Genomic DNA, 12,300 nt, shown 5'->3' with positions numbered 1-12,300 from the left:
GCTCCAGCTGTGAGAAAGCTGTCCATGCAATAATCAATGAAAGTACAGACCAGGTTGAGGAGTGTGATGAGCTGTTTATTGACTCGCTGACACAGGGCAAACAGAGTTCAGACACAGAACAAGTCTATGTGAACATTAAAATAGGTCCAAATCACAAGAATGAAATCAAGTTTAAATTGGACACTGGATCCTCAGCCAACGTCATTCCTCTGTACGTGTACACCAAATTGAACACTCCGTATGCTCTGCAGCCAACATCTCGTCCCCTGTTTGGCTACGGTTGTGAACGTCTGGTGGTGAAAGGGAAATGCGACCTGAAGTGCAAGCACAGAGACATTGAGATGGTGCTGACATTTTATGTAGTCGACACAATGGCGCCCCCTGTCATAGGTCTAAAAGGATGCATAGATTTTGGCCTCATAAAGCTCGTACTATCAGTTACAGAGAGACAGACGGAAGTGCCAGTTTTGGAGGAGTTTGCAGACATTTTCAAGGGGATCGGACTGTTTCCTGGTGAGTGTACCATACACTTAGACCCGCACGCAACCCCAGTAGTCCATCCACCCAGACGCATTCCTCTCGCATTACGTAATCGCCTTAAAGAAGAGCTTGAGAGCATGGAAAGGCAGGGTGTCATCATTAAAGTCACAGAGCCAACCGAATGGGTTAATTCCATGGTCGTGGCCGAAAAACCGCGCACCGGTCAGCTAAGGGTATGTCTGGACCCAAGGGACCTTAACAAGGCCATCAAGCGACCACATTACCCCCTGCCAGTTCTTGAAGATATAACGTCCAAGCTAGCTGGTGCCCGATATTTCAGTGTTCTAGATGCCCGATCAGGCTATTGGACTATTAAGCTCACTGAGGAATCATCGAGATTGACCACCTTCAACACAGTCTTTGGACGCTACCGTTTCCGACGCTTACCCTTCGGACTGATTTCGGCCCAAGATGAGTTCCAGCGGAAAATTGACGAAACGTATGAAGGCTTAGATGGAGTCATGGCCATAGTCGACGACATTCTCATTTATGGAAAGACCAAAGCCGAGCATGATAAACACCTCCGCGCTATGCTGCTGCGTTCTAGGGAGAAAGGAGTCAAGCTCAATCCAGAGAAGAGCATTATCTGCTCTACAGAGGTGAGCTATTTTGGACACCTTCTCACTGCTGAGGGAGTAAAGCCTGACCCCGCCAAAGTTGCTGCAGTGAGAGACATGGAGCCACCTAAAGACAAAGGAGAACTTGAAACCGTGCTAGGTATGATTAATTATCTCTCCAAATTTGCACCTGGCCTCTCTGACGTCAACGCGCCACTTAGACAGCTCCTGAAGGAGTCAAGTGAGTTCTTCTGGGACGTCCAGCAGGACAAGGCCTTCAAGAAGATAAAAGAGCTAATCACATGCGAACCAGGCCCAGTCTTAGCCTATTTCGATCCTCTTAAAGAGCCCAGGTTGCAAGTGGATGCCTCCAAGTACGGGCTTGGGGCAGTATTACTTCAGGATGGAAAACCCATCGCATATGCGTCAAAGTCCCTCTCTGAAAGTGAAATCAATTACGCCCAAATTGAGAAAGAACTCTTCGCCATTCTGTTTGGCTGTAAACGTTTCCATCAATACATCTATGGTCGCCAAGTCATCGTTGAGAGTGACCACAAGCCCCTTGAATCAATCATGCGGAAACCCCTGGCATCAGTTCCCCCAAGGCTTCAGAGGATGATCCTCCAGCTCCAGAAGTATAACTTCACCATTGTACATCGACCAGGCAAGGACATCCCTGTCGCAGACACGTTGTCCAGAAAGTCACTATCAGACCAGGATACGAGCCTCAGTGAAGGCATGGACATTCAAGTACATACAGTGTACAGCAATCTTCCTGTCAGTGATTCAAAGATGAAGGACATCAGAGATCAAACCGTAAAGGACCCTCAGTTCCAGATACTGAAACGAGTTATTCAAAGTGGTTGGCCAGAAGAGAAAAGAAAATGTCCCATGAGTGTGTCAGAATTCTGGAACCACCGCGATGAGCTTTCGTACTTGCATGGAATAATATTCAAAGGTGAAAAGATTGTCATTCCCACAAGTCTTCGCCCAGACATGCTGTCACGTATACATGCCAGTCACCTAGGCATCGAAAAGAGCAAGCAGAGAGCCCGTGATATCATGTTCTGGCCTGGGATGGGGAAAGAAATTGAGAACATTGTCAGCAAATGCTCAATCTGCCTTACATTTCGCCCGTCTAACACCAAAGAACCAATGATCAGTCACAAAGTCCCAGACAGGCCATGGCAAGTAGTGGCTACCAATCTGTTCACTTGGAACAATGAGGACTATCTTGTGACAGTTGACTATTACAGCAGATATTTTGAGTTAGACAAGCTCAGCAGCACAACCTCATCTGCTGTGATAAACAAACTAAAAGATGCTTTTGCACGACATGGCATCCCGGAGGATGTCATTTCAGACAACGGCCCCCAGTACAGTTTGGGTGAGTTTGAGACATTTGCCAGAACATGGGAATTTACACATACCACCACAAGTCCATACCACCCGCAAAGTAATGGGTTGGCAGAGAAATCTGTGCATACTGCTAAGATGATGCTGGAAAAGGCCAAAGCTGACAAAAGAGATCCGCACATCAGTCTCCTGGAGTATCGCAACAGCCCTGTTGATGGTTTCAAGTCTCCGGCTCAGCTGTTAATGAGTCGCCGCCTGCGGTCAACCTTACCGAATACCAATCATCAGCTCTTGCCAAAAGTCGTTAGCTGGAAGGATGTCAGAGCAAAAAGGTTGCATAAGCAACAAAATCAAAAAAGCTACTATGACAGATCGGCTAAACCCTTATCTCAGCTCAAGGAAGGGCAAGCAGTTAGAGTACAAGAGAAAGGATACTGGAAGCCAGCTGTCATCGTCAGAGCGGCCAACACTGAAAGATCATATCATGTGCGTACTACTGCTGGACAGGAATATCGACGAAACAGACGTCACCTTTTGGACACAAAAGATCCTGGAAGCAGCAACTCTGACGATGGTGCTGAGCTATGCACAACACCAATCCACAGTGAGCCACAAAATGACATTGTACACACACCTGCCCATACTGATGAGTTGCCCAAATCCACCGCTTACAGAACCAGATCCGGCCGCCAGATAAAGCCCAGAGTAATTCTGGATCTGTAATTGTACAAGGGTGTAGGCGGATCGCTGCCCTTTCAAAAGATAAAAGAAAAATGTGTTCACACAATGTTCAATGCAGTTTATATGTTATGCAGATGTGACAATCTATTGATATGTGAATACAGGCAGTATGATTTTTTTTTTTAGTCTCATAATCTATTGCTGTTCCAGTGTGCATGTGACTTTTGGTTACAGAATTCTTCTTGCACTAATGTAATACACATTATTTTGTATTTACATTGTTTATTTCAAAAGAAGGGGGATGTAGTATTCTTATGTTTGTCACAAACCAATCACATGTCAGCGGCAACGCATGCTGTATTCTTATTGGCTATAGCACTTGCCAGTGCAGTTTATGTAAAGTATTAGCCACAGAGAGTAGTAGTGTGTTTGCTGCCAGAGAGTTAACACTCATGTCATGGACGTGAAACAAGTTTAATAAATCCTCATTGCAAACGTGCACCCAGAGCCTCCTTGTACACTTCATCGGTCATAAACACAACAAGAAGTATTATTTATTAAATCTTTATCCCGCGGATGTATGATTATGAGCGCAGTATACTGTGATATGCTGTGTTTTCAATTCATTCTGGCAGCCGGAGGGCGCTGGAAAGCTGTACTACTGAAAATTCACCCCATATTTAGCTCACGAAGAACAGACACACCATGTGACATTCAGGAAGTATCTGACATAACCAAAACAGCTTCCAGAGATCGTCAGATCGCTATTTTATGCAGATAGACACGTTTTAAGACAATAAACACACAATCGCGGCAATATATGGTTGGTCTGTGTTCTTTATGCCATGTTGGGTGGTTTCATAATAGATTATATTTATAATGCAATGCTACTCCACATAGCTTTTAGCATTGTATATTTTACGTTTTTGACCCGAAGCTACATGAGATCACATTGTTATATAAAACACTCGACTTATAAATTATAAAGTGATATGAAGCAAGTTTTGAATAAAACATGATTTTAATCGTATAAATTGTTGTTTTGCTGATGTGCTAAGCTAACATGCTAGCTTGCCCTAGATGCACCTGCCACTGAGTAAATACTTAATTTTAATGAACATTTTCTAAATGTAAAACTACTGAAATGCTTATTTGGACGAAATGCATTCGATAGAGTCTCAGTGAGGGTAAAGTGAGAGGTTTGATTTAGAAATGAGGTTTGAATAGAACAGTTTGAATAGAGAATCGTTAGTAATTATAATGCAGACAAAAGAATAATAATTAGAGCCATAACCAGTCCGCAGAAGTGTGAATGTGTGCCGGGGAGACAAACTGAATGGGGCAGTTTGCACCTCTAAACAATAGAGGCAATAGACTGAATGACAGCTGAGAAGACATGGCAATAAACATCAGTTGATATTTTAGAGATATCTCAAAATAAAATCACATGAAATGATCTTGTAAAATGTTTAATAAAATTCAGAGTTTTAGACTGATCATCTTCAGATCTGAAATATAATATGGTCAGACTTGTGGCTTTAGCTGTAGTGCATTTCTAGATTTCCCCAAGGCCCACTTCAATTTTATTTTCATAAAGATATTTCATACAAATACATTTCTAAAAACTTTGAAGCTTATTATAGCTTTTTTTGATTATAAAAAATATTATCATTTTGACCAGTGCCGTTTCTAGGCACAGGCAAACTAGGCGGTCGCCTAGGGCGCCAACAGCTGGGGGGTGCCAGTGAGCCCCCGGCCCCAACAAGAATTTTTAGTTATTTCATATATATTTTATTATTAATATTTCGTACTTTTGGTGTTTCAAAGCATGATTAGTTGTGATGATTGGAGTGAAGTCGCCATAGTGATAGTGGCGCTGCTGTAATGAAATGAGATCACGTAGAGGGCGGCATGGAAACGTCGTCATCCGTGGCGTTGTAACGCTTGTGTCCGAGTGAAAAATGGAGTGGACACGGAGGCGATTAAAGGGTTACTTCAGCGATTAGCATATGGCTTTGTATCAGTAGAAACCCTGGAGTATATTCAAATGATTGTGCTTTCCCCCCTTATATCCCCCTGAGACGAGAGATTTATGCATTTTATTTCTGGAAAAATTCCTCCTATGATGGAAATTGACGATATTTGCATCATAGGAGGAATGTTTGGAATAAGGCTAAAGACTAAAGCCAGCAGAGGGAGCCATTTCCGCATGTTTTGAACTCACGCATGGGGGATGGGAGATTACACTCAGCTCGCAGGGAGAGCTCAGCAGGCAGCTGCAGGCACTCATTTAAACGGAGCTATGGTGAGCAATGTAAGTGTTTTAACTTCTCAAATTAATTTCTATGAAAGTTAAGCTTGCAAAGGCATGAATTGAAAAGCGCCAGACTGAACACGCGTTGTGAATGTATGCCGCGAGTGTAGTCGCGATTACCTCAGCTCTCATCACGAGAGCTCATCAGCTCATTTATCTGACTCCTGCAGTTAGTGCTCAGTGCTGTGATACTCGCGCGGTGACTCACTTATTATATTGAACAGACACGTTCAGGTTTAGTGTCTTTAACTCAGTCACAGTAATCAAGTAGGTGGCTTTGGGAATGGCCTCACAGGGCAGCGAAGCATTCTGGGAATTGTAGTCTTTCATCCCCATGAGACAAAAATACATTTTCTGTCTTTTCTCAGTCTAGAAGGCACCAAATTCAAAAATAATTTCACATTTCTACTACATTGATGACACAGTTTAAATACAGATTCATCTTCCCAGCGCTGAAGTACCCCTTTAACATCAAACAGATCGCACTTTATTCCCCGCTGAACTCTCATCACAAACTCCCTTTCCGTCCACAGCATTACTTAATAAAACAAAATAACTGACTGTTAGCAACAGAAAACAGAAAATAATCCCCACACATGATGGGAGCTCAAGACTCAGTGCGCACATACAAAAAATGCAGACTTTGTTTGCAGGGAGCGCACGCAACTCTTAAAGGGGCCACACTATATTTCTACTCATTACAGCGTGCTTTAGTTTCATCATCATGGAAAGGTCAAAGCCAGCAAGGGGCTCAGTATCGTAAAAAGAAAAAAGAGGAAATATAAAAAAGAAAGCGCAATATACAGGTATGTTAGTCTACTTATTGGTTACTTGTTCTCTACTAAGATGGTCGCTCTATCATAACGTTGAGCAAAACATTAGACTGAATATTAATACTGGACGGACCACACGCCATGCTCATTTCAGGTGCAGAACATTATAGCATAGTTAATTTGAATAAAAAAAAAACATTACATCAGAGATAGCTGTTTAAATTGATCAAGTAGGCTAATACTGTCATAACCATAAACTATGTCCTTTTTTATGAAATTATGCCTCAGCCCCCCCCCCCCCCTCCCCCCCCCCAAAATAAAAAATATGTGATTAACCTTTAAAACAAATGAAACTGGCATATGACTCTTGCCTAGGGTGCCAGAAAGGCTAGAAACGGCCCTGATTTAAAACTGTAAACTGCCAGGTGTCTGCTTTCAAATGAGACCATACTTATGCTTTTAGTGCAAAGGATTCACAAACTGCATTTGTTTTAGTCTGAGTATGCATTTCTTAGGATTTTTTCAAAAGTTGGAATTCAGCTTAACAGGTTATAAAGCAGCTATATCACCCTGTAGCCCAAGACAGCAGGGCTGAGCCTGGTCAGTACCTGGATGGGAGACCAACTGGGAAAACCAGGAGCTGCTGGTAGAGGTGTTATTGAGGCCAGCAGGGGGCGCTCACCCTGTGGTCTGTGTGGGTCCTAACACCCCAGTATCGCGATGGGGACACTATACTGACAAAGAGCACCGTCCTTCAGATGAGACGTTAAACCGAGGTCCCGACTCTCTGTGGTCGTTAAAAATCCCAGGATGTCCTTTGATAAAGAGTAGGGGTGTACCCGGGCATTCTGGCCAAATTTGCCCATTGGCCCCTGTCCATCATGGCCTCCTAATAATCCCCATATCCTGATTGGCTTAATCACTCTGTTTCCTCTCCACCAATCAGCTGGTGTGTGTGTGTGGTGGGCGCTCTGGCGTAATGTGGCTGCCGTCGCATCATCCAGGTGGTGCTGCACATTGGTGGTGGTTGAGGAGATTCCCCCTTCTATATGTAAAGTGCTTTGAGTGTCTAGAAAAGGGCTATATAAATGTAACAAATTATTATTATTAATAAAAAGACTTTGCACTGTATTTAAAAAAAATCATTCTTTCAGACTATTTTTTTTAATGTGGAAGTGTCTTTTGTTCTGTATGTAAGGGAGTGCAAGAATTACAAGTGTTTAAATAAGTCCAGTTCAGTTTTTCAGTGCTGATGCTATAATTGTAAAAAACTGAAATAACACAATAAATAAATATTGGTTCTATGTCGGTTATCGACACATAAACACACAAATAATCGGTTATAAAAAAAAATCAATATCGGTCGATCACTACATTTAAGTTTAGGAGGAATGGACTTTAAATGGAGGGACAGAAATCTCTCAGCTTTCATAAAAATATCTTCACTTGTGTTTGAAATTAAATGAAACGACGTGTGAGGTCATGATGACAGAATTTACATGTTTGGATTATTTATACAGTAAAGCTGAGCCTTGGAGAAAAGAACGTCTCTGTTACGTATGTAACCCTCGTTCCCTGAAGGAGGGAACGGAGACGTACGTCAGAACTGAACCGACGAATTGGGATCTGCCCTCAGAGACCTATCCACTTCGAGTGTATAAAAACGAGCCAATCGGAGATTGGCATGTGATCCACACATTCCACGCTCCGCCCCGCAGCGCGGGTATAAATAGGAAGTGGAATGGTAGATCAAATGCTTTTTTCAACTGAGGAGCCGAATCCGTGACTGGGCTCCTAGCCGAAGCACAGCTCCTGGCGACGGGACGTACATCTCCGTTCCCTCCTTCAGGGAACGAGGGTTACATACGTAACCGAGACGTTCCCTTTCAGTCGGTCACGTTCGACGTACGTCAGAACTGAACCGACGAATTGGGATCCCTTTGGAAAACGCCAGGATGCTGGCCCTTCCAGCGTCCTGCTTGAGCGCACTGGACCGTCTATTATGGAACGGAAGTCAGGGCTCCAAGCAGGGAGGTCAGTCACTGCTGTTCTGCAAGACCCACTTAGAGTGACCATAGACCGCTGGGAAGCGTGTTCTTCGCGCTGCGGGGCCACGTCCTTCAGGGAAGGAGTGGTGGCGGAATACACATAAGGACTAACCTGGCAGGGTAGTGCAACATATGGCAGTCTCTGGGGTGGTTCCAACCTAATTGTAGGGGGGAAAGAACACGCCCAGAGACGACAGAGCGGGCTCTGTCAAGGGAAAGACACGGGGCTAGCCCGAAGGGTAGCTGATACCGTGGACGAATACACATATGGGGTTGCCGTGAGGGAACCGCTACATATGGAACCCAGCCTACAACCACGTTCCACAAGCATACGGGTGCAGGCCTAGCGTCAGACGGTCCGCAACGTCTGACACCGCATGGGTTGACGGAGGAGCTCGACAGGGTTAGCCGGTTTCCCGGGGAACACAACTGGAGACAATAAACGCACGTATCCGGCCCGGAGGGCGGGAGTGGCGTTGCAAGCCGACACTTAGAACGGGAACTTAGCGCTCCTGGCCACCAGGGGCGAGGATGCGGGAAGATACTGGCTCTATACGTAAGCTATAAAATCTAGCGAACGTGTTAGGTGTCGCCCAGCCCGCAGCTCTACAAATGTCTGTCAGCGAGGCGCCTTGAGCCAGCACCCAGGAAGAAGCAACACTCCTAGTGGAGTGTGCTCTTACACCGAACGGGCAAGGCACGTCTTGGGACTGGTAAGCCAAGACTATAGCATCCACTATGCCGTGGGCTAACCTCTGCTTGGAGACAGCCTTTCCCTTCTGCTAGACTCCGTAACAGACGAAGAGTTGCTCTGAGGTCCGAAAGCTTTGAGTCCGGTCAATGTAAGCGCGAAGAGCGCGGACCGGACACAACAAAGCCAGGGCTGGGTCTGCCTCCTCCGAAGGCAGCGCTTGCAGGTTCACCACCTGGTCCCGGAAGGGAGTGGTAGGAACCTTGGGCATGTATCCGGGCCTGGGTCTCAGGACAACGTGAGAGTTACCAGGCCCGAACTCTAGGCACGATTCGCTGACCGAAAGTGCGTGCAGGTCCCCTACCCTCTTGATCGAGGCCAAAGCAGTCAAGAGCACTGTCTTCATTGACAGGATTTTAATCTCAATGGACTCCAAAGGCTCGAAGGGAGGGCTCTGAAGTGCTCTGAGCACTAGAGCCAAGTCCCAAGAGGGTATCGAGGATGGACGAGGAGGATTTAGTCTCCTCGCACCTCTGAGGAACCTGACGATTAGGTCGTGCCTTCCCACGGACTTACCTTCGACTGCGTCGTGATACGCCGCTATTGCGGCGACGTACACTTTGAGGGTGGAGGGAGACAGCCTTCGCTCCAACCCGTCTTGCAGGAAGGAAAGCACAACACCAATCGAACACCTTCGGGAGTCTTCCCGGCGGGGAGAGCACCACTCAACGAACAGGTTCCACTTCAGTACATAGAGGTTTCATAGTCTCGGCCGCGCATCTAGAGCACCGACTGACGCGCGTCGGTTGCTGTGACAACCACCGCTATCAGCCGGCCGCTCGACGGCACACGGCGCTGAACACTCAAGCCTTTTATGAGAAAGGGTGAGACGAACAACGCGCCGACGTGACCATGTTCTTCTGCGAGAACATGAATCACCCACGATCGCAATTTCACATGCGATCGTGGCCGTCAATGAGGACAGGAAACAATTGCATTCCAGGAATGCACGGTTTGAATGACATCTTGAAAAAGACACAGGGTCAAACCGTGTTGCTCTTTTAGAATGGAAAAACTGCTCTTTTAGATGTGCTGAAGCACTCAGGGAGATGACCGCGGTCAGCACGCAGTCCACAGTGCAAGCCTGCGTGTGACACTCAAAGGGGAAAACGCCCAGCGAACCAACAATGGAAGCTCTTTAGTGAATGCAAACGATTGCAACGATGGTCGGTCTCTCGCTGAGAAGCGCTATAACACCCGCACTGGCAGTTCCTTCCTTTCTCCAAGACTCAGTCTTAAACACTCTTCGTGGAAACAGCAATGAACTGTTCGGCTCCGAAGTTGAAAGCATTTGATCTACCATTCCACTTCCTATTTATACCCGCGCTGCGGGGCGGAGCGTGGAATGTGTGGATCACATGCCAATCTCCGATTGGCTCGTTTTTATACACTCGAAGTGGATAGGTCTCTGAGGGCAGATCCCAATTCGTCGGTTCAGTTCTGACGTATGTCGAACGTGACCGACTGAAAGGGAACTATATATTGCATATATTGTCAAAATTTTATATTGAAGACAGTCAATTATGATAAACAATGATTATTGTATTAATAGTTTATAGTTCATATCACACACCATATGCACTCCTGTAATTTTCACCAGCAAAAAATAAGAAAAAAACAACGTGAACTAATGAGCATTTATATATATTTCATATTGACAGCATTGTGTTTATTTATTTATTTAGTGTAAGTGGTCATGTTTAGCTTTGGAGATAGACTTAATGTGTGTCATTGTTCTCTACAGGTTGAGGAGCTGTGGTGTCACAGATGAAGGTTGTGCTGCTCTGGCTTCAGCTCTGAGATCAAACCCCTCACACCTGAGAGAACTGAATCTGTCTGAGAATAATCTAGGAGACTCAGGAGTGAAGCTGCTCTCTGCTGTGCTGGAGAATCCTCTCTGTAAACTGGAGACACTGAGGTAAGATCGTACCTGCAAAAGGCTTAATTTTTCTGACACAAATTTTTGAAATGTAGGCTCACATCTTAAAATTTTTCTGAGAAATGCTTGGTTTTCACCAAACACGTAGTCATATCGTATTGTATCGATATCGAGATATCTGGCATGAAAATCAAGATATTCAATTTTGTCCATATCGTTCAGCCCTAGTGGTAAGATCATACGTGACTGATATGAAACTGAGTCTCTGTGTGTGACTAGCAGGGCGGGCGAGAGCCGTGAGAGGACGGTGTGAGGCCGGTGGAGGGATTGCAAATGAGCATCACCTGCGCATCACACTGTTAATTTTATAATTTAATGTATTCATAAAGTAACAAAATTGAAAAGAGGACTCAAACTGTTGTTACATTTAGAGCTGTCACTAATCGAGTATTCGGTCAATTATTTTGAAGATTAATCGAGTAATTAATCACAGTAATTGACCAATATATCGGTTTCCCAGTATTTTCCCCGATATTAAGGCATTTTCCCATTATTGGGGATCGCTTTTGTAATATTGGATGCTCAGATAAATCTTGTGGACGTTTTGAAAACTGTGCAAGCGCGCCATTAAAGCACTCATCTGAGGGGAAATGAGTCCACAACAGTTCAAAGGTCAAATAACTTGCATCCCTTTAGCCTGGCTAAAACCAGTAGTAACTGAGCTATGGTCTGGCAAAGCTTCATAGACAAATCATTTCCAAAGGGCCGTCACCAACAGACGTTGCTCAAATGCCTCTGGTCGTAATTGAATAGACCTAAAACCAATCAGAGCGATGAAGGAGATGACGATGGCAGAGTGGAGAAACATCTGAGACAGCAATTCTTTTGTGTTGTATTTGTGATTTCGAGGAAGATGTTCCAATGGCTTCTGACGACTTTTGCTGTTGTTGTAAAAGAAATATGATAATAGCTGATAATAGTGTCCATCACCAATGTTTTTGCAAAATTTGGAAACCCTAATATCATGTCAGACTGACTGAAACATCTCTGATTGACGGTCAAACAGAAAACATCATCTCTGATCGCATTTGCCCCCATTGTAAGGCATTTGTATTGTAAAATAATATTGATGAGTCTTTTTCTGCAAATGCGACCGTTTTCCCCTCTGTCCCAAAAACACATGCATATAACATGCTGTATATAGTTCACATGATAAAAGTAACCTTAAAGTTAAGATATGCCTCTGGGTTTAATCATTTAAATGGCCCGTTGAAGTTTGGGCAGAATCTTTTCATTTCATTTATTTTTTCACAGCGCAGGATGTCATGTGGTGATAATGAAACTCACAGAACACTTCACTTCATGATTTTATGCTGAAATGTGTAATTATTCATGTTAACC

At 44.5% G+C, this 12,300-nt stretch overlaps 1 protein-coding gene across 2 annotated transcripts in view; it reads left to right on the top strand.

Moving 5' to 3' along the window:
* LOC137084064 (NACHT, LRR and PYD domains-containing protein 3-like) overlaps window positions 1-12,300 on the top strand; it is a 52,493-nt gene that overhangs the window by 14,779 nt on the left and 25,414 nt on the right. For both annotated transcript variants that reach the window (XM_067449995.1, XM_067449994.1), the window contains exon 4: window positions 10,765-10,938. In XM_067449995.1, coding sequence (XP_067306096.1) covers window positions 10,765-10,938 — 174 coding nt within the window. The remainder of the gene's footprint in view (window positions 1-10,764; window positions 10,939-12,300) is intronic.

Source organism: Pseudorasbora parva, chromosome 8 (assembly GCF_024679245.1).
Source record: "Pseudorasbora parva isolate DD20220531a chromosome 8, ASM2467924v1, whole genome shotgun sequence".
NCBI classification, from domain to species: Eukaryota; Metazoa; Chordata; class Actinopteri; order Cypriniformes; family Gobionidae; genus Pseudorasbora; species Pseudorasbora parva.
Note: the sequence above shows the minus strand (reverse complement) of the source record. Positions and strands in the feature narration are given on the sequence as shown.